General features: G+C 40.2%; 1 protein-coding gene across 1 annotated transcript in view; it reads right to left on the bottom strand.

Moving 5' to 3' along the window:
• The window catches only part of LOC306977133 (FRAS1-related extracellular matrix protein 2-like), a 222201-nt gene that overhangs the window by 84527 nt on the left and 114008 nt on the right, over positions 1 to 23666 (bottom strand). The window contains exons 5-6 of the mRNA XM_079575315.1: positions 20769 to 20894; positions 10586 to 10837 (exon numbers count right to left, since the gene is read on the bottom strand). Of these exons, the coding sequence (XP_079431441.1) occupies positions 10586 to 10837; positions 20769 to 20894 (378 nt within the window). The remainder of the gene's footprint in view (positions 1 to 10585; positions 10838 to 20768; positions 20895 to 23666) is intronic.

The raw sequence follows: 23666 nt of genomic DNA, 5'->3' as shown, positions 1-23666 counted from the left end.
TGATATACAGCAAAAGTTTCAAATTGATATCTCTACATTTTATTTGCTTCCCTTGTCATCAGTGGTGTCTCACCTGAACCCACAAAAGACAAGAAATGTCTCAAAATGTGTAGAATTGTAAAGCTGTGACTATAAAAGGTCTCCAAAAAATAAACTCATAAATTTAAACCTGGCTCATATTCAGATTCCACAGCGACAAGGCAATTCTTACGCCTATAATTCCATTTCCATTTGAAAATATTACATGAAAGAAAACCTGCAAAGCAATTCTTTCCTTACATTTGTCAGCAAAAGATTTCAAAGTGACATTTCTATTTCATTTTTCCACCACAAGTGTCCAAACTTAAAAGCTGTGCAGTTTTAAAAATGGCAATATAACTGTTCTGTCCCTTCAGGCAAACGTCTGTTTCACTTCCTCCATGAATGAACCTGATCCCGACACCTCCAGGCGTGAACGCACACTCACTATAAAGATATACAAAGATCGTCCGTGCAGTACATCGAACGGGGAAGAGAAACTTTCATTCAAAAGAGAACAATTCCTCCAAGTGAATGTCCCCAACCATGAAAATAACAACTGCTCCGAACGATGTGACATAAACATGTGATACTGAGGCTCATAAAAAGGCGCTGGTGCAGAATGGAGAGTCCAGAGAATAGGCATTGTTCGAAAAGTTATATTTCCAATTTCTAAAGTTGTTTAAATGCAGCACAGGCTCCATGTGTAGCTTCACGCAAACAGTTGGACACAATGGAGGGACCTTTGTGAGTGCGTTGGTGGAGAGAAATCGGCAAAAGAGAGACTTGTCCCAGTGACAAAACAGGAAGATAAGAATGTGAAAGGAAAGTTTGGAAAAAGTTTGGACCACGACATTTGAAAACTTGAAACTGAATGACGAGAAATGTTAATTCAAGACATCCGTAATTATCAAACACAATGAATCCGAGCTACTAGAGGTCGAGCGATGTGGGTTTTTCTAAAGCCGATGCTGATTTATGGGGATTTTCATTGGACGATGCCGATATTTTTAACCAATATTATCAAATGTCTGTAATCCTGTAAAAACACAAATACATGGTCACTTCAGCAGTGGCTGATTTTATTTTATTACTTCAGGTGATTCAATCATAGTTTCTGTTCCAGCTTTGAATCGTTGCCGTTAGCATTAGCATAGTAGCTTGTTGCTACCGCGGAATTTAGCGCAGCGATTAAAACTTACTCAGTGATTGGATTCTCCAGGTTCTGCACTGCAAAAAGTATATATAGTATATAAGTAAATATCAAGCATAGGCTTACATGACTTGAATTGAGGAAATGTAACCTGTTTTTTTCGGTTTTCACTCATTTAGACACTTTTTCTGATCGGCCCAAGTTTGCTTTGCTTGTTTGAGGACATTTCAGACCAGTTCTACTGTAAATCTCGCTTGAAATAAGAAAGTAAAATTGCCAATGAGATAAGAACAATTTTCTTTCCCCATTGGCAAAGAAAATGACCTGAAATAAGGACGAAATGTATCGAAACGAGTCAGAAACATCTCAGAACAAGTGAAATAATCTAGGACAAATGCCCAACAACAACTTAACTCATCAAAACAACTAAAATTTGGATTATTATGCTCAAATTGAGATGTTTATACTGATCTAGTTAATTACTTTTTGCAGTGTGAGCTTCGAAATGACAAGCAGCATGTCCATATAGACTGAGTTTTGGTCGGTGAAACTTGTGTTACTGTTTAAAGCAGTACTAAGTAACTTTTGCCCCTAGAGGCCATGAGCGCAACAGCAGGTGTCGTAGCAAGTTACGATTTTTTTACTCACTAATTGTCCGTTAGAGTAAATACTACGCTGACAGAAAAGACAAAGGGACAGAGGGATATTGTTCATCCAAGTTTAAGTGGCGCTAGCCCGCAGTTAGCTTTGCCTGTTAGCCTGTTGGCTTCTTCTTCACGATTCCATTAGAGTGTATTGGTGACTCCGACCCGGTGGCAGTCAAGTTGCAATTGTGGTTTTCTGGCCAGAGACACCGGGGGGAGATGAAAGACCCTCCAATCATCCCATTCACACTTGTACTTGTACCCCCACAGGGACTACGGAGAGGATTTTTTAAGGTAAACAAGTTTCTTAGTACTGCTTTAACAAATTTGTGGCTAACCAAGTTTCACCATGAAGTCTTTTTAAATCATTTTAGGTCCTGGAGATTTCTGCTTTTATCAGTGTTAGATCGGCCGATAGCTGAAATTGTAAAACACCCAAATATCAACTCGATATATCGGCCGGCTTTTATATATGCTGACCTCTACTACATGTATGTGTGGTTGCAAAGATACAGTTTTATTTTACTTTGAATGGGCTCAGATATTTGGAGTTATTCTCAAAAATCTAAAACAGTAAAAATGCTCAAATAAACTAAACTAATAAACAATTAGTAAACTATTAGTTACCCATTGTTCATGTTTTTCCTTGAATCATAAAGCATTCATTTGAGTGATGTCACACCTGCCTAGAGGTTCCATCAAACATAACACAACTCTAATAAGGGCTGAGACATACAGCAAAGCTTGATATATTAATAATTTAATTTAATCACACTGTTCCATTCGTCCTCGGAGGTCGAAACCCAGGACTGAGAAAGTATTTTTTTGAGTTTCAGTTTTCCAGTTTTCTTGTCAGAATCAGAAAGTGCAGTAACAGTAAAAAAGTATGCTGTGATGTTGGTAAAAATCTGACAAAATATAGCCCTAACTTACTTGTTCTTAAACCCGGACAGTGTTTACAATCTGATGAACAGCGAGGTCTCGTGAAAACACCTGGTGAGTCCGTGTTTAAACCGTCTCGAGTGTGTAAACCGTAAAGCCCGTCTCCGTGAGGGTCACAAAGATGAAAATCACTCTCGCACTCGAGCTAAACATCCACAACCTGCACTTCCTCCTCCTGACAGGGCAAATCCGTGTCCTTCAAAGGCTTTTCTAAATCTAAAAAAAACAGGTCAAGGCTGCAGACGCTGGAAATGAAAGCTGGAGAGAGCTCACATTTTTAACGAAGCTGAAGGAGGATGATCTGCTGAGAAAAGCAAAATAACAGATAACACACTTTGTTCAAAGAAGCTGCGCGTCAGGTAGAGCGGCGCTTTCACACTGAGACGCCTTTTAGAAGAGTATGTTACCTTACTTGTTATTTAAACTGATGTAAGGACATGAGGCATTGGTATGAACTTACAGCAGGAGCGTCGACTTATAGATATTTGCCTGTTGAATTTTGTATTCAAGATAAGATAAGATAAGATAAGATAAGCCTTGTGGTCCATTAAAAACAAAATAAAAGGACCAGACGAACACAAAGGCTGTATCCGAATGTCCACACTATTCCCTAACCCCTCATTCACTACATAGGCCCGCACTATATAGGCACTATATACTGTAGTCACTGATTCTGTTGGCGATTCAGACGCAAGCCACGACTTTCTCCGAGCTGCGTGACGTCACGCGTGCTGCGGCTGCAGACATGTTTTTTTATTATTATTTTATCTGAATTTATTTATTGTTACAAACGTTTATTTTATGAAACAGAACGACTGTTTTGGTACTTTTACAGGCGTTACTATCATCACAAAAAAAGGAAAAAAATATATATATCACCCCAGGGTTAGCTCAAAAGATGTGCCGAAAGTCGGTCAGAGCCCGGTGTCCGAAGCGCCAGCAGATTGAGTGACTACATCTGCTAAAAGTTCGCGAAACTCCGGGAATAAAGTATTTCTGCGATAAAGACCAACCAGACTCATGAGACAGTGGAATATTTATGGATTAATACGAGTCAGATACGCTTTATTTCACATGGATTTTACATAAATGGCTTGGATTATTCGAGAGGAAGCTATCGGTCATTTAACAGCTCAAGTTAAAGGTAAGCAGCTAACGTTAGCATCTTTTCACCGTAAACGGTTATATTTTGGTCGTTTATTCATGACAAATACGCAACACACGACTGAAACAGCTGATTTACTTCAGTCGTGTTGTTTAGTTCAAAGACCTGTCGCTGTCAGGCTCTTCTCCGACTCTCGCGATGCATTGTGGTCTATATTGACCCGTTTAGTGACCATCGATGCTCACTACTTTTCGAGATGCATTGTGGGAAATTTCGAGTGGACTACTTTTTTCTCTCTGGACATTCGGACACCCCTACAAAATGGCGTGAGCACTACATAGTCACTATATAGTCACTATATAGGGAATAGTGTGGACATTCGGATACAGCCAGAGACAGTCATGCCAGTGTCTCCACAAGTCTGAGTGATAATGTGTCACACTCTATTTAAATTCGTGAGGGACACTATGATTTCATTTTCAGTTCATGTTCTGACCATAAATCCACTTTACGGCCTGTAAAGTGTTCACTCTGACATTGACAAACATTTCTGTGGCACTTGAGCATCTTGACTTCCTCAAAAGAGCATGCCAGGCATCATAATAGGCCACCTGCAGCAGGCACACGCTGGCTTCCTTATAATGAGTCCGGAGGTGAGTCATGAACAGGACGCTGTAAAGGTGCGTTATGCAACTTTTTATGCAAAATAAGAAGTTGGTATTTGTGCATATTTGACCTTGTAGTGACCCAGTGGCTGTGAAAGCTCCAGGATCAACAGTTTTGTGGGTTTTCTGGTGAGAGGCTCTGTCTGCAGTGAAAACCTTCCAAACAATTGATCCCGGAGCATCATGGAAAGTAAAGGCGCCATGCGGACCACTCACACAGCCACTGGGTCACTACAAGGTCAAATATGCACAAACTTTCACAATAAAAATAAATAAAGACATGCCAGGTTCATGGGGCTCACATTGTGAAAGAGTGGATCAGAGTCCAGATCTTCACCCCATTGAGAATCTTTGGGATGTGCTGGAGAAGGCTTTGTGCAGCGGTCGCACTCTCCCATCATCGACACAAGATGTTATGGAGAAAAACAAGGCCGTGGGAACCAAGGGTGCTGAGGGCGCTGCAGCACCCCCTGGTGGATAGTTTGTGAACTGCGGGCAATATTAACCCCTTAACTCCCACCTGAACCGAGCACATTTTCTCCAGCTTTACCCCAATCCAAAAGCTTCTGGAAAAAAGGTGTGAAAATAGCGAAAAAACAGACGAAAACAAGGATGAAAATGTGAAAAAAGTGAGAAAACATTGACGGAAAAGTGACAAAAAATTTACAAAAAATTAAAAAAAAAATGGACAAAAATGTGAGTAAATTGTGACGAAAAATTTACAGAAAATGGACAAAAACGTGATAAGAATTTGACAAAAAAATTTGAATAATTTGACGAAAAAGTGACAAAAAATTTACAAAAAATGACAAAAATGGACAAAAAAGTGATAAAAATTTGACGAAAATTTTACAAAAAAATGACAAAAATTGACAAAATTTTACAAAATTTTACAAAATTTTACAAAAAAGTGAGAAAAATTTGACGAAAAATTTAGAAAAAATGACAAAAATGACAAAAATGACAAAAATGGACAAAAAAGTGAGAAAAAATTGACGAAAAAATGAGAAAAAATGGACGGAAAAGTGACAAAAAATGTACGAAAATTTTACAAAAAGGTGAGTAAATTGTGACGAAAATTTCACAAAAAAGTGAGAAAAATGTGACGAAAAATTTAGAAAAAATGACAAAAATGACAAAAATGGACAAAAAAGTGAGAAAAAATTGACAAAAAAATGAGAAAAAATGGACGGAAAAGTGACAAATAATGGACAAAAAATGACAAAAATGGACAAAAAAATGACAAAAAAGTGATAAAATTTGATGAAAAAATGAGAAAAAATGGACGAAAAAGTGACAAAAAATGACAAAAATTGACAAAAATTTGACAAAAATGTGACGAAAAAAATACAAACAATGTACAAAAAAGTGATAAGAATTTGACAAAAAAATTTGAATAATTTGACGAAAAAGTGACAAAAAGGTCACAAAAATTTGACAAAAATGAGACGACTGCCCAGCAAAAAAAGTGATGAAAAAACATCTGATGTGAGGAAAAAGATCAATTTAGTTTTGTAGGTCTTTCAAATGAGGTGTACAGGATTTGGTAAAGCTGAACTGGAGAAAATGCTCTCGGTTCAGGCGGGAGTTAGAGGTTAATAAATAGGATTTATGCACAGAAAAAGTATTTTGGGGGTACATTTTGTCCCTCAGCGCCCCCTAACTAAAACATCTTCCCACGGCTCTGGAGAAAAATATATGCGACACTGGATCTTTTGACATTACAGAAGCTTATTGTGCTGTAATCAAACACCAGAGAGAGGGACCTGTGTTTTCTGTTTGTTTTCTTGTCTTTACTTTTGTTAAGTTCTGGAAAAATGGGCCCAAATGTACGAATTAAGACAAAAGAATGAAACATTACAGCGCCTACATGGAGGAAAAGTATATTATTTTAAAGTTCTGGATAAGGAGAGATAAACACCACATCCTCTTCCACAATAGCGACTTCCCCGTGGCCCACTCTGTCTCCGAAAAGCCGCTGATACGTTTGCTGAAGGATTGTATGGCCCACAGAATATGATGTCCCCGTTCTTATTTCCTTCGCATGGGCGGCATTCACTCGCGGCTATTGTGACACAGCGCGGATTGTTACTCTGCTTTATTTGCTGCATGGATGCACAACAATTATTTATATGTAAATGGGAATGATTCGGGGGTGCAGTCGGATGGAATTCAGGGAGAGACGCTGCTGTAAAATGGTGGACATGACTTCACCAATAGTTAGGGACAGTGTTACACATGTGCAAAGTAAAGGGACTGATAAAAGCTTTGTTTGTGCGAACTTTTAGTGTGGGATTTGCAGATATTCCTTTCTCACTGTTGTATAACGACACAGAAAGCTCCTTAACCTTAACTGTCAACTTAATGGGCCATAATACGGGTCACAAACACAAGCAAGTCACAAACAGAGCATTAAAGGTCCTAAATCCTGCAAAATCGACTTTTTTAGCCATGTTGTAATGCTATTTCCTTATGAAAAACACCCCCAGAGTGTTTTTGGCTTCATTCACGCAGTTTTAAGCAGCAGCAAAGTAGCACGACCACGCCCCCTCGGACTAAAACAAGAAAAGAAACGCAATAATACGTATTTATGAAATGTCCAGATAAGTTTTTGATTGTCATTTATTTCAGTTCTGCTCATCACAAAGCTACCACAATCACACATGAGGTGGATTAGAGCAGTGGTTCCCAAAGTGAGATGTTGGGTGGGGGTCCACAAATGATTTCAAGATGAAACAAAAAGAAAAATGCTACTGTTTTTAGTGTAAACCAGCCTCTAAATGAGTGAAATCCATTCATTTATTAAAAAAATAAACTGTTTAGAAACATGTTATTTTCATTATGTAAGAGGCAATAACTTTATACAATGGGGGTCCCGAGTTGTTTTTGTGTCCATTTTGGGGTCCCAGCCAAAAAAGTTTGGGAACCCCTGTATAAAGAGTGTATAGTTTTGTCATTTAAAAAAATACGCAAAAACTAGTTTTTCCGTTTTTGACACTCAGTGTGTTAAAAAGTAGGGATGCACCGATCCACTTTTTTGAGCTCCCGATCCGATATTTTTGACACTTCATCTGGCCGATACCGATCCGATACAGTCTTTTTGTATTATTATATTTTTACATGATATATACAGTATCATTATATATTACTGCCTGTGGATATTACAGTAGTTTTACCAGTTTTTTTAAACATGCAGGAGGTTTTGGCTTTAGCTTTAATCTTGAATTACAAAGTTTTTCAGAAGCAGGTGTCGTAGGCAAATTCATTCATATCCTCCTGTGTGATGTGGATGTTGTTCTGTTATGATCGATCGTACAGTTTCTGTGATTTTATTTTGCAGCCTCTGAATTCTGTTTTGAAATGTGTCTTGTGGGCACTGACTTATGTGCAAGACACAATAATAAGACTAAATCAAATCAAATTAATTAAATCAGTATCCTAGCTTAGCGACAGCATGAAGGCCGTGAATCTGCGGTCGTGGATCTGCAGCGGCTCCAGTCCGCAGGTACCACTGTGCTGTGATAAACCAATGGCCGCTGGCTGCTCTGCTTTTTGGCCACAACACTAGAGGCCGCCATTGCTGTAGTACCTCCATATCGCCGCTGGTCTCCCATTGGAAAGCATTGTACTTTAGACACGTTAAAAACAACTTAGACGCCTTTTAACTATCTAGAGCTACATGTTCCTCCTGAGATAACGCTGGGTTAGTTACAATTAAAAGGACCAGGCTGGTTTTCGTAAGAAGAATTTTTGAAATCTCGTACTGAATGAGGGTCGGACTGTTAGCATTGGAGCAGCGCGAGCTACACGTCACGCAAGGACGGAGTCTACAGTGGAGACCCCGCCATTATGCCCTTTTTAGGAACATGCTTCATCAGAGCTGGGGAAGAGTCTGTAAATCCGCCATGACTTCCCCACGAGAGTGATCATTATGGTGAACGGGGAGGAGTGAGCAGAAGCTGTCCATTTATATATACAGTCTATGCGATAAACCTCGAAACGCTGCGGTGCGGTTGTATCGAACCCGTCCAGTCATCAAATCCGATCCAATCCGATACTCTAAAAAAGCCTGATCGGCTACTGATACCGACACTGAACATCGGATCGGTACATCCCTATTAAAAAGTACCCGTTTGGCATCAATATATCAAGACTGTTGTATCGCTCGGCCTCTCCCCATCCAAAATCCAGTCCAGTCGTGACCCCCCAATCATGACTCAACGGAAAACTACAGCTAAATCAGCGTCGTGTGTGCTGAGCTTAAACTGTCTCTATAGGTGTCACACTAACATCAAACCTGCGACTATTTGGAATAATTTGCCTTGTTAGCGCCTCTGTCTGCTAATCAAAATTTGTTGCGGCTCCAAAACAAACCCTTTTAACAAAATGCCTTCAAAGTTCAGCCCGATCCGCTTTGAAAAGTACCACGTTCCCATAAGCTTCACTTTCTTTGCGAAACATCTTTTCAATGGCCATAATTTCCAGCCTGCATCGAGCAATTAACCGGCGGGCTGCGCGTCTGAATGCTACCTCATTACGCCTCATTATATAGCCTGAAATGGGTCTTGATTCACGGGGGGGAAAAAAAAAGCGTCAGTAATCAGAAAGCGAGAGAGGGAGTGAGGCGGCTTCCGGAGATTGTGGCGGCGATAGGGGCATGTGCGCGATGGCTGTCAGGCGTGGAGGAACAAAGAGGAACGATATAGGAAAAGATGAGCCTCCGGAGTTCGCCTGGAGATGGGAGATAAAAAAAAAAAAGAAAACAACAAGCCCGCAGCCCAGCACGCTCCGACGCCGTACTATTGATGCTGGCACTCCGGAACAAACAGGCGGAAGAGAAAGATCATTTTACAAGCGCTGCCTCCCCCCCCCCCGAGTGTCTGCCAAAGAGGAGTTAGAAGTCTGCAAACAGAAAGCGATTTCCTGTGCAGCGAAGGAGCGCAGACAGACACCGATTCTGCAAACACTTTGTACGTTTCGTTTACGCCCCAAAAATCCCCAACACCGGGCTGCTGATATTCAGAAAGCAATCGAGTAAAACTTCTCACGAGTGAAAAGACAGTTATGTTAGAGATAAAACTAAACGTGTACATGCTTTTCAGTCATGTGACTTTTGTTGTTATGGTGGCCATTTTGAATACCGAAAAAGAATTATGCAGTACTGTAGCATGCAACAATATCTCTACTCTAAGACAACTGACTGACAGTGGCATTTTTATGTACTCGTAATCATTGCTCAAGAAGATAACAGTAAAAACACGGCCCCAAAGACACATGTTTATGTGTTTAAGATGCTCAAGACGCTAGCATGCTACCGGTTAGCATTTAGCCTCAACAGCTCAGCTGTCGATTGTGGAACCGCCTTGTCCGCCTACAGGAAGTCAGAATTACTTGGAAGATTTTTAATTGGGATAGAGGTCATAAACACCCCTGGTCCAAAGAGGTCCTCCAAATATTGTCAAAAGTGGAATTACAATGCATCACTGTAAAACAACAACTCCGAGGAAATTGTTATCTGATATTCATGAGGAGGAATGGAAAGTGGAAGTGTTAAAGAAAATGAAGCTCAGAAGAATTGCTTTGTTCAGGATTCAATGTAATAATCCTGAGGTTTTTTTGGCTCTTGTCTGGATTACTTTATCACGCATTTGGGCTCTGATTAATGAAATTATATTTCTTAATAATCCTCTTGGGGCCAGAGGTTTTATGCTGGCGGGCCGGATTTGACGTTGCCTACCCCTTCTTTAGGTTTTAAATGCAGTATCCAAACACTTACTACATTTCTATACATGCTTAATCACTTTGCTTTTTGTTCTGATCATGCGTAACACAGTCTGCGAACATTTTGATGAATAAAGTAAAATAAAAGGACAAAAGTTAAACTCTCCTGGGTGATCTCCCTTTAAGTTGAATAGATACACGAGCGTCTTCGAAAAATACGTCGCTCTCTGATGTTAAACTGGTCTCCTCTGTGTAAACCCTACGCCCTGCTGTGAGCTTTGACCCGGATAATGCGACATCCTTTTGGGTCCCACTCGTCGTGAAAGTGCCGTCTTACCGTCGTCCATGTCGGGCACGATGTTGACGCGGGCGCTGGGGTGCAGCGGGCCCAGGCGACCCCCCATGGGCATGCTCAGGGTGACGTTGAAGCTCTCCTCGTCCTCGTACAGGGAGTCGTCGATGATCAGCACGCGGCACGGCTTCTCCAGCTCGCCGCGGTCGAAGCGCAGCAGGCTGTGGTGGTCCTCCGCCCGGGAGATGTAGTCCGAGTACGAGAGCACGGTGGTGGGCACGGTGCCGGTGGCCGACACTGGGGGGAGAAGGGAGTTTAAATGACTGGAAATGGCCTGTGTGGAAAAATAACTTCAATTCAACACATTCTACTCACAGATGTTGTTCGATAAATACATTTAAAGCAGTGGATTGTCATAATAATGCTTTTGGAAGAAGACCTAACATATTTAAACCTATGTCCCGCTCACAACAAAGTCTTAAAGGGACTATACAGAGTTTAAAAATGTTAAAATAATGTATTATGTATCCCCCTACATGTTCCAGCCATGTCCTAATGTGCAGAATGAGCTCAGACCTGTTCACCACAACTGCGTCAAAAATCCTGCACTGTCACTCAAAAAGGTGTTAATCTGGGTCTGAAGTGCCGTCATGCACGAGCTTAATATAGAAGCTGCAGTTACATGTATGGCCTGAGGTGGCAGTAGTGAGTATAAAATGGCAAACTTGCATCTAGTCCCTTTAACCTCTTAACTCCCACCTGAACCGAGAGGATCCTTTTTCCTCACGTCATCAGATTTGGGTATTCAACTCATTTTTGTAACTTTTTTCTCACATTTTTGTCATTTTTTTTGTCACATTGTGTCACATTTTTGTCACATTTTTGTCATTTTTTTGTCAAATTTTCATCACATTTTTGTATTTCTTTTTTGTCATTTTTTGTCATTTGGTCAATTTTTTTATCAAATTTTTGACATTTTTTTGTCACATTTTTGTCATTTTTTTGGTCAAATTTTTAACACATTTTTGTCAATTTTTGGTCAATTTTTTTTATAAATTTTTTGTCATTTTTTGTCATTTTTTGGTCAAATTTTTATCACATTTTTGTCATTTTTTTATCACATTTTTGTCACATTTTTGTCACATTTTTGTCATTTTTTCGTCAATTTTTTATCAAATTTTTGTCACATTTTTGTATTTTTTGATAATATTTTGTCACATTGTGGTAATTTTTTTGTCATTTTTTGTCACATTTTTGTCATTTTTTTGTCCATTTTTTGTCAATTTCTTGTGACATTTTTGTGACATTTTTGCCACTTTTTCATCCATTTTTCGTCACTTTTTTGTCAATGTTTTCCCACTTTTTTCTCACATTTCCATCATTGTTTTCGTCTCAGTTTCGTTGCTATTTTCACAGCTTTTTTCCAGAAGCTTTTGGATTGGGGTAAAGCCAAACTGGAGAAAATGTGCTCGGTTCAGGCGGGAGTTAAGAGGTTAAGTCAGGTCAGAGGCGTAAAAGTGTGTAAACAATCACTGAACTGCATCACCAAAGCATAATTAAATGAACTCTAATTAAAATGAGAGTAAGCTCTAACACTTTAGCTTTGATTACCGCGCCATTCCCTGTGGCGTTGTTTCAAAAAGCTTCTGCAAAGTGAAAAGATCCAGTGTTGCATTAATTCTCCTTTTCTTTTATTATATTCATTATGTCTTCTTGAGCAACAAATTTTAGTTTTTTGGTTTCTTTTTGAAAGACACTAGGTAAAAACAAACAAAACTGTTCAAATACCTTACGCGTTTTCTTTCAAAAAGAAACCAAAAAACTAAAATTTGTTGCTCAAGAAGACATAATGAATATAATAAAAGAAAAGGATTCATTATAATCATATTTAATCTTGTTCCTCTGCTTCATGGAGCTGCTCCACATGAACAAAGCTCAGAGCTGACCCTTTGGCAGTGAATTTACATGATTTGAGGCTCTTTCAGACGGTCAATAGAAGTTTGGATGATTTTAGTTTCTCCTTTTCATTTTTATTTAGTCTTATTGTAATCGACTAAAATATCTGAACATTTTAGTCATAGTTTTAGTCTCATGAAAAACTTTAAATTTAGTTTTAGTCCAATTTTAGTCATCAAAAAATATCACTTTGACTAAAATTAAGACTAAATATTTTAGTCGACGAAATTAACGCTGGAAATCTCAGGACGATCCGTGTCAAATGAGAGGGAAAAGTCGACTTGTAAGGTAAGACATGCTCAGCTTTTGCCAAAAACTATAAAACTGCTGAAATATTTATTGGAAAATTCAGTATTCAAACCTGGACTCTGGATTTGTGTTGCTGCAATATTTATATTTATGGAAGCAGTCATTTAAAAATAAACATTAATACATTCATAGATGTTAAAAAAAGAGCTTCTATTATTATTTTTAGTTGCACTGTATTCTGGATATTGCTTTTGACTACGCAGTGCACATTTACATTGTTAAAAAAAAAAAGCATGAAAAGAACTTCTAGTCAGTAAAGCACAGTGAGTATTGTAAGGTCTAAGAACAGATCCTGTTCTTCTTCCCCGCAGGGACCGAACCAAACGGGAACATCAAGTATTTCAAAGCACAGGAGCCACTTTTCTTTCCGACAGCTCTGACAACGCTCTTCTTTACACCAGGAGGACGTCCAGCCCAGCTCCCCTCCGTCCTCCGCCTTAACCCAGATACACTTTCTCAGTGTGACTCCTCTCTGCTCCGGGCTGAGCTCCTCACGGGGCTGTGAAGGTTCCGGGGTCCAGCTGTCAGAGGCCCATGATGCAACTCCGCACAACCATTGCCCACCTCTGCAACACCGAGCACTGGGCAGCGCTTATGTGCCTATATGTGCATACTGTCATTGTGCCTCTGGGCAAGACACTTCATCCGCATAAGTCCAGTCATAGCAAGTGGTTGCATCAGAAACCGTATCGAGAACGAAAAGCAAAACACAATGAGTGAAAGTGGACACCCCTGACGTGGACTGACATGTTTTCAGTAAAAGCCACTCCGTGCGCCACATTTACTTAAGACTAGTTGATGATTTATGTCAGGGCGAGGCAACGTCAGGCTCAGGGGCCAGATCCGGCCCTGGAGCACATATCTTCTGGCCCTGAGAGGATTTCAAGGCTAGTGCTAGATCGTATGCTCGGGAGGGACGGTCTGCTGTGATTTTGTATTGATCTATGAGTTGGTTTGTCTAAAAATACAAATAATCCTAACCCTAACTTGAAGATTAACCATTTCCCTGGCCCTAACCTTGATTTGTGTCATGATATCTCACGTTTTCACAGCAGACTGTCCCTCCGGAGCACACGATGTAGCACAAACCTTTCCAAAAAGCCCCAGATTCTTCTTTTACGTCCACAAACAATATTGTTAATCCAATAAAAATGATCTATGCACTTTCTGTCTAATGATTTGTTCAAATTTTTTACATATATTTAAAAACAACAAAACTTAAAGAAACTTATGGAAAATTAGCTCAAAACAAAAATGTAATTTGGACCATAGATTGGGATTCTCACTGAATTTATGAAATAAATAAGAAGAAAATGTAGGTTAAAGAAATGTAGGTTTAAGCTCTTAACCAGGCCACCGTTTTTACATACTGAGATGTCCCTCAGTCAGGCTAAACGACTAAAGATGTTGTTAGCATTTGGCCTCTCCCAGTGTATTCCTATAGCTCCAAACGGGGGTGAAGTTGGAAGTGACCACGCTCTTCCACGGGCACAAAGACCAGACAGGTACGTCTAAGCTCAGGTAGGAACATACTGTATCTCAGTGTGGAAAAACGGTGGCCTGTTCCTTTAACAGAGCACATTTTCTCTAGTTTGGCTTTACCCAAATCGAAAAGCTTCTCGACTTGAGTTCACAGCCTCTTGGCCAGAGCAACGTCTCACCTGAAAGCTACAAAACTGATCAAAATCGATCCTTTTTGTCGCTCTTTTGTCATGTTTTCATCTTCATTGTTGTATCGTGTTGTTTTTGTAGCTTTTAAAGAAGCTTTTAGATTTGGGAAAAGCCAAACTTGAGAAAATGTGGTCGGTTCAGGTGTGGGTCAAGAGGTTAAAGGGACTATACAGAGTTTAAAAATGTTAATATTATGTATTTTCCTCCCCCGACATGTTCCAGCCATGTCCTAATGTGTAGAATGAGCTCAGACCTGTTCACCACAGAAGCTACAGTTACAGTTATATACATATGACCAGAGGTGGCAGCAGTGAGTATAAAATGACCAACTAGCCCTTTTAATGTCTGCTGAAATAGCTTATAATGACATTAAAGATAATTTGGGCTTTTAATGGTTTTTATCCTGAGCCAAAACCCTGAACAATTAGCCAGAACACACACTTTTCCTCTTCTTCACAAAGACATGTATCTCGGATCAGGGTTGATTTCTTCTTGGAATTCCCGATGGGCGGGATTGACAAGCGAATTACCCAATCAGAGAAAAGCCGGATATGACAAATAGGCGGCGTATTTTGTAAACAAGAAAGTTGGGCCAAATGTGAGCAATCAATGTTGTCTTTGCCACAAAAACAAAAGGATATAAGGAGTTTTAAACGTAGAAAAAATCAACATAAATACAGCTGTTTCAATCAATGTAGTTCCAATAGACGTCAAGAAGATGAAAATCCTCTAAGAGAAGAAGAAGAAGCATCAACAGCAGGTACATTCTTGTTAAAGGAATAGGCCACCGTTTTTACATACTGAGATATGTTCTTACCTTAGCTTTGACGAGTTCTTTAGGACCTGTCTGATCTTCACCCGTGCCTTCAGTCACGTAAACACAGCGCAGACGGCGTTAGCATTTAGCCTCTCCCTCTCTCCTCTATAGCTCCAAAACAGGTCAAGATAGAAGCTACCAAGCTCTTCCACGTTTTCCCTATTTAAATATGGTTACATGAAGTGTTCCACTACAAAGTATAATTACACAAAATTAAACAATGTGGATTTTCTAAGCGGATAAAAGGGGGAACTATATTGTAAGGCGTAATAGTACCAGGAGTAGTTCGAAATCCGCGCAGTAATCTTCACTTTACTGTGCGGATGCCAAATTACTCCTGGTATTATTACGCCTTACAATATAGTCCCCCCTTTTATCCGCTTAGAAAATCCACATTGTTTAATGTTCTGTATGCTTTGTAGTGGAACACTTCACGTAACCATATTTGAATAGGGAAAACATGGAAGAGCTTGGTAGCTTCTTTCTTGACCAGCTAAATGCTAACGCCGTCTGCGCTGTGTTTACGTGACTGAAGGCACGGGTGAAGATCAGACAGGTCCTAAAGAACTCGTCAAAGCTAAGGTAAGAACATATCTCAGTATGGAAAAACGGTGGCCTATTCCTTTAAATATTACAACCCAATTAGCCCATATTTCATCTGACAGGGTTTATTTTCCTGACTCTCATGTCCTCACTAACACGAACTGTCCTGATGAAGGAAAATGAATAAAATACCAAGGACACAATGATGCCAGCGTGCCAACCTGCCGCTCCAGTGAAAGCAAACTTCATCATGAAACCAGCCGCTTTGGGGATTTATCAGGAGGTGAAGACAAACTGCTGCTGATGCACAAAGCAAAGAGGAGCTCCACACACCAAATAAGGAACAGGGTGACTCGCTTTAAATTAATAAGCTAAGGGACAGCAAGAGGTTCCTATGAAAATGCCTCATGTGAGCTGAAGATTAATTCCTCAATACACCATAACCTCTTTATTTTGTCCTCTGAGATAAACCGTGATGAATGGATCGATTCTTCGAGGTCCCGCAGATTTCTCCAACACCGTAAAGCTCTTTGTGTTAACTTCTGAGATGCTGTTCTTTTGGGAAAGTTGCTTACTTCCCCATAAAAGTCCCGTGACCCGAATACAAGTCGTCCTGGGTCGCGGCTCAGGTGTAACTTTAGCGGCTAAAACAGTTGCATCACGAGAATCGTAAATCACAGAGCGGCGAATGAAATATGAAGTGAGAAAACGTCGACCTTGCTGAGAGCGTTGCTGTCTTGAAAGTTTTGGCGAGGGTAAGACGTGATGCATTATGTGTTGTGTTGTCTGGGCAAAGAGAAATTGATGCTCTACATGGAATCCATCATGTGGTTCACCTGGGATCTGTGTTCAGAGCAGCAGCTGAGCGGAAGAAAGAGGGATAAACAGCATAAAGGCTGAAGCATCGGACGAGTTTGCCAGGGAAATGAGCGGCTGTTTAGTAGACTATAGTCAATCTACCCCAGGGCAGCTGTGGCTACAATAGTAGTTTACCACCACCGAGTATGGAGTTAACGAATAGTGCAATGTAAAGCGTCTTTGAGTGTCCAGAAAAGCGCTTTATAAAACCAATGCATTATTATTATTATTATTATAGAGGTCGACCGATATGGGTATTTTTAAGGCCGAAGCCCATATTTTGTTATGTGAATTGGCCAATGCCGATATGCTCGGCTGATATTTTTGAACGATTTTTCCAAATGTCTGGTCTATAGTCCTGTAAAAACAAATACTGGGCCACTGCAGCACTGGCTGATTTTATTTAGGTTTCCACTTAGGTGATCCAATCATAGTTTCAGTCCCAGCTTTGACTACCTGTCATTAGCATTAGCATATCATTACTAGATGCGGCATGTTGCGCGGTGGAGGTTAAAACTAACTTAGCAATTGAATTCTCGAGATTCTACGCTTCAAAATGAAAAGCAGCATGTCCATATTGATGGAGATGATGCTTCTCACCTTCCTTGAGACTTAGGCAGTTGTGAGAGGACTTGTTTTAAAGCCCTGACTTTGCTCTATCCAATGCAAAATGGGAAGTCTCATCATCATTTCCAGTCAATGATGATGTCCAGTCAATATCAGCTTTTTTCAGCACTAGATTGGCCGATATTGTAAAATCCCCAAATATCGGCCCGATACATTATATAGCGTATACTGTACATAAACAGTTGGGAAGTTTGACCCTGCACTCCTCAATCACAGAGCATTCACACCGACACCTACTGGAGAGAAAATACTGGAAATACGAAGGAGAGCGGAGCGATACAGGCGACCGGAGCACAGAGCTTGGTCAAAACCTGAGGAGCGTGCAAGAAGAAATGGAGATGACTCTGCACAGCTTGAGCTCCTGACGTTCGGGCAGTATTGGCTCTTCATCAGACATAAGAACCTGGCTACACACTAATATATATATAGTGATCGATTAGTATGTCACGTGTTGAGCGAGACAACACGTGACCAAAGTTTTTTTGCAACAATAAGCATCACATGTTGTACCATCCATCCATCCATCCATCCATCCATCCATCCATCCATCCATCCATCCATCTTCTTCCACTTCACATTGCACCAGCCCCTTATGGCGCCTCCTGCAGGTGGTGGGTCCACAGAAGGACAGCCTCATGGTTCTAACCGGGCTTGTTGGTCTCTCATAAGGGGCTTCTGAACCTCTCTTTGACTGACCCATCACCTTGGACCTTTTTGTCCTGAGACCCTACAGGGACACGAAGCCCCGACAACAGAGCTCCAGGATCATTCAGGTCCTCAAACCCTCCACCACGTTAAGGTGGCGATTCCAGGAGGGGACATGCTGTACAATAAATATAGACAATGAAATGTGATGACAGTAACCACAGCATAAGTACAGTAAAAAAGCTAGACAAAGTGCTCAGGAAGTCAATAAGAAAATGTGTTTTTTGGGGGGGAAGTTGCTCTTTGATGTGTGGGGAACAAAGACTCAAAAGAAAAACAAAAACCAAGGCACTCATCCTCCCCCATCATAAATCTCCATTTACATTTAAAAAGCTTTTATTGTGCTGGGCTGTTGAACGAGAAAATCTTTAAAACATATTGCTGGTTTCTTCCTCGCGTATTGGCTCCAACAAGCCTTTGTCAAGAAGCATAAGTGCAGTGTTTGCAACATATTTAGTACATTTCTCCAAATATCAATAAAGGCTATCTAATCTTATTTTATATTGGAGAACAATATATGCCATAAAGGCTGAGTCTATGTACAGGATATTTTACAAATATTCAAACAAATTTACATATTTACAAGGTAACAAGATAGTACAGACGTTTTTAAACCAGTCCAAACCTGATCTAAACCAGTATAAACCAGTCAATGCCTGGTCTAAACCAGTCTAAAAGTTGTAAAAAGAAACATAAACCAGTTCAAACTTGATCTAAACCAGTCTAAACTTGATCTAAACCAGTCTAAACTTGATCTGAACCAGTCCAAACTGGATTTAAACCAGTCTAAACTTGATCTAAACCAGTCGAAACTTGATCTAAACCAGTCGAAACTTGATCTAAACCAGTCGAAACTGGATCTAAACCAGTCGAAACTGGATTTAAACCAGTCTAAACCTGATCTAAACCAGTCCAAACTGGATCTAAACCAGTCTAAACCTGATCTAAACCAGTCTAAACCTGATCTAAACCAGTCCAAACTTGATCTAAACCAGTCGAAACTTGATCTCAACCAGTCCAAACTTGATCTCAACCAGTCCAAACTTGATCTAAACCAGTCTAAACTTGATTTAAACCAGTCCAAACTTGATCTAAACCAGTCTAAACTTGATCTAAACCAGTCCAAACTTGATCTAAACCAGTCTAAACTTGATCTAAACCAGTCCAAACTGGATCTAAACCAGTCTAAACTTGATCTAAACCAGTCGAAACTTGATCTAAACCAGTCCAAACTGGATTTAAACCAGTCTAAACTTGATCTAAACCAGTCCAAACTGGATCTAAACCAGTCGAAACTTGATCTAAACCAGTCGAAACTGGATCTAAACCAGTCGAAACTTGATCTAAACCAGTCGAAACTGGATCTAAACCAGTCGAAACTTGATCTAAACCAGTCGAAACTTGATCTAAACCAGTCGAAACTGGATCTAAACCAGTCGAAACTTGATCTAAACCAGTCGAAACTGGATCTAAACCAGTCGAAACCTGATCTAAACCAGTCTAAACTTGATCTAAACCAGTCCAAACTTGATCTAAACCAGTCCAAACTTGATCTAAACCAGTCTAAACTTGATCTAAACCAGTCTAAACCTGATCTAAACCAGTCTAACCTTGATCTAAACCAGTCTAAACTTGATCTAAACCAGTCCAAACTGGATCTAAACCAGTCCAAACTTGATCTAAACCAGTCCAAACTTGATCTAAACCAGTCTAAACTTGATCTAAACCAGTCTAAACTGGATCTAAACCAGTCCAAACTGGATCTAAACCAGTCCAAACTTGATCTAAACCAGTCTAAACTTGATCTAAACCAGTCTAAACCTGATCTAAACCAGTCCAAACTGGATCTAAACCAGTCCAAACTTGATCTAAACCAGTCTAAACTTGATCTAAACCAGTCCAAACCAGCATAAACCAGTCCAACCCTGATCTAAACTGGATATTTTGAGTATTACACACTTGGTAGAGAATGGTAGAGATCGGCAGAATTAGAAACGACACATGATTCAATAACCTGTGCTCTACCAAACGGCTGAGCAAACTATTAAAGGGTTAAATCAATCCAACCACATGCAAATACTGAGCGATTCACAACCACCAACCACAGAACAAGATCTGACAGACACTTGTGCGTGATTGGGTCGTGCACTTCAGCTGCATCTCAAACCCCACCTCCACCTGCTCCTGCACAAGAGGAGCTTGTGGAGAAAGAAGAGCCAGATGAGCAAAGGAAGGCGAAAGAGTTAGTTCCTCTCATGGTCCTCCAATGTTGTCCCTCTTCTTCTGTGCTTCTGTTTTCTCACCTTAGAGGAGCATCAGTCCATCTACAACCTTCTACTCACTCACCTGAATCCAACCCTCTCTCTTGAAACTACACCACGGTTAGAAGCTGTGTTCGACTTCAGCTTCTGTGAATTTTGGGAAAGGTTTTCGTCCTTTGTGAGTAATTTTAGTCTTTTCTTCCGGGACCTGTTTGCCTGCCTATTTGTCCGCCGACCAGCCTGTCTGCCACCAAGTCATGAAGATAATAAATCACCTTTTGTGAACTTGCTAAATTGTGTCGTGCTTTTGTGTCCAATGTCAAACAGTCCCTCTCATGGTGCAGTCTAAGAGGTAATATAAACGTCAATCACTGTTTTTTTTTCTTTTGCTTTCTCCCTGCTTAGACCATGCATTTCCTCCTCCTCTCGCTCGCTCTATCTCCCGACACTGAGTCACAGACCACAGAGCTCACGCTGTTACCTTGCTGTGTGTAGCAGACGACCATCATCTCCTGACTGACGTCTCCGCTCCTCCGCACGGGGATGAACAGCTCCCCGATGTCCTCCTCGATGTTGTAGACGGCTGAGGGGATGAAGACTGTGGATTCTGCATCAGACGACAAGCAAAAGCGTCAGTGAACGTGGAAAACGGGGCTCTAGTGGAGTCGTCTCTGACTCACTTAAAGCAGAGCTAAGTAACTCGTGCCCCTAGAGGCCATAAGCGCCACTGCAGGTGTTGTAGCATGTTACGTTTTTTTACTCATTAATTGTCCGTGAGAGTAAATACTACGCTGACAGAGAAGACAAAGGGAGAGAGGGATATTGTCTTGGCTGTAAATACTGTTTAAGTGGCGCTAGCCCACGGTTAGCTTTGCCCGTTAGCCTGTTAGCTTCTTCTTCGTGATTCCATTAGTGTGTATTGGGGCCTCCGAGTCAGTGCAGGAAAGCTGCAATTGTGGTTTTCTGGCCAGACACACCAGGGGGAGATGAAAGATGCCCCCAGTCATCCCATTAACACTTGTATTACCCCCAGAGGGACTACGGAAAGGATTTATTAAGGTAAACAAGTTACTTAGTGCTGCTTTAAAAGCTTCAAGCAAAGAAAAGCTGATTTCGATTTTGTGTCATAAAGTAAAAAGTAGTGGCCCAAATAAATACTCAAGTAAAGAGTATCTGTTTGAGTGTAAAATATTTTGTTTCAGTTGTGACATGAATTATGAGACCAAAAAATTGTAATGATGAGAAAATACAATAAAAACATATTAAAAATGTATATTTGTGAACAAAAGGTGCACAAAACAAAAACTACATTTATTTTAGGCCCGACTTGAAGCTTTTGTTTCTTAAAAATTCACTCACAGACACTGTTAATTTTGACAACATATTTTAATTTAGTTTTAGTCTTAGTCTTTTGACTAAAATGTAATGTAATTTTAGTCGAGATTTAGCCAAAAAAATATTTTCAATTTTAGTCTAGTTTTAGTCGACTAAAATTGCATGTCAATTTAGTTGACTCAATTTAAGACTAATTTAGTCGACTTTGCATTTATAATATTCATTATAATCATATTTAATAAAGCTCTTCTGCTTCATGGAGCTGCTTCACATGAACAAAGCTCAGAGCTGATCCTTTGGCAGTGAATTTAAATGATCTGAGGCTCTTTCAGACGGTCAATAGAAGTTTGGATGATTTTAGTCTCTCCCTTTCATTTTTATTTAGTCTTATTTTAGTCGACTAAAATATCTGGACATTTTAGTCATAGATTTAGTCTCATGAAAAACTTTTAATTTAGTTTTAGTCCAATTTTAGTCGTCAGAAATAACACTTTGACAAAAATTAAGACTAAATAATATATTATATATAATATTATATATTATTTAGTCGACGAACTTAACACCGCTCACAGAGGCACAAGTAACTTTTTTTTTACTCAAGTAAGAGTAAAGAGTTTTCAGTTTTTTCAAAAAGTTACTCAAGTACTTGAACTTGAGTAAATGTAACTGCGTACTACCCGCCTCTGCGCGGTCGTCGAAGTGCTCCTAGGATATTACTACGCCTTGCAATATAGTTCCCCTTTTATCCGCTTAGAAAATCGACATGTTTAATTGTGTGTAATTATACTCGGATCCTGTAACTACTCACGTAATTGTATTGAAATAGGGAAAACGTGGAAGAGCTTGGTCGCTTCTAACTTCCCCCTCATTTGGCCCCATAGTGGAGAGGAGGAGGGGCTAAATGCTAACAACATTAGCGTGACTGAGCGCACACCTAAAGACCAGACAGGTACACATCAACTCGTCTAAGCTCAGGTAAGAACATATCTCAGTATGGAAAAACGGTGGCCTGTCCCTTTAATATATTCATGGTCTGAGCAATGACTGTCAGTATTTAGGTGCTTATGAATGATTAACAACTGATTAATAATGTTGTAATTGTGCTTTCAATAAGTTTTTCCAAAGTGAAATTCAGTTTTATCAGACAATGAAGTGAAACCTGACTGCATTTAAAGGGTTATTATGTTACCGGCTCTACCAGCGAGCGCGTACAAGTGAAAAGTAACGTCAGAGCGAGTGCAAACACAGCGTGACAGATCGACATTGAAATGACATGACAATAAGCGGCGCGTCGTCAGATCCTCGGTGTCAGCGAGCATCAAACGGCGCCCGGGACACTGGGGCCCTGGCAGCTCTTATTATAGCACTTGTGATGCATCTTTGATCCTCCTTTATCACAGTGGACCCTATGGAGCTACAGTATCTCGCACATGCACCGCTCTTCAGCCGCTGCACAGACGTGTGCGGGATCATGCTAATGCATTCACGCGTGTCGTCTTCTTCTTCTCCTTCAACACCGGGACGGCTGCTGTATGTTCAGTAATGAGATAATTTCACCTCTTGAACCCTCCTCTTTGGGTTGGAATTCATGAGTGTTGTTCACAGATTTGTGCTGAAAGGGTTGAAATGTGTGAACTCGTAATAAAGATTCTTTAAAGGAATAGCCCACCGTTTTTACATACTGCGATATGTTCTTACCTTAGCTTTGACGAGTTCTTTAGGACCTGTCTGATCTTCCCCCGTGCCTTCAGTCACGTAAACACAGCGCAGACGGCGTTAGCATTTAGCCTCTCCCTCTCTCCTCTATAGCTCCAAAACAGGTCAAGATAGAAGCTACCAAGCTCTTCCACGTTTTCCCTATTTAAATATGGTTACGTGAAGTGTTCCACTACAAAGTATAATTACACAAAATTAAACAATGTGGATTTTCTAAGCGAATAAAAGGGGGAACTATATTGTAAGGCGTAATAATACCAGGAGTAATTTGGCATCCGCACAGTAAAGCGAAGATTACTGCGCGGATTTCGAACTACTCCTGGTATTA

The sequence above is a fragment of the Gobius niger genome (genome assembly GCF_951799975.1).
Source record: "Gobius niger genome assembly, chromosome: 1".
In the NCBI taxonomy this organism is placed as follows: domain Eukaryota; kingdom Metazoa; phylum Chordata; class Actinopteri; order Gobiiformes; family Gobiidae; genus Gobius; species Gobius niger.
This window is presented reverse-complemented; position numbering and strand designations above follow the sequence as displayed.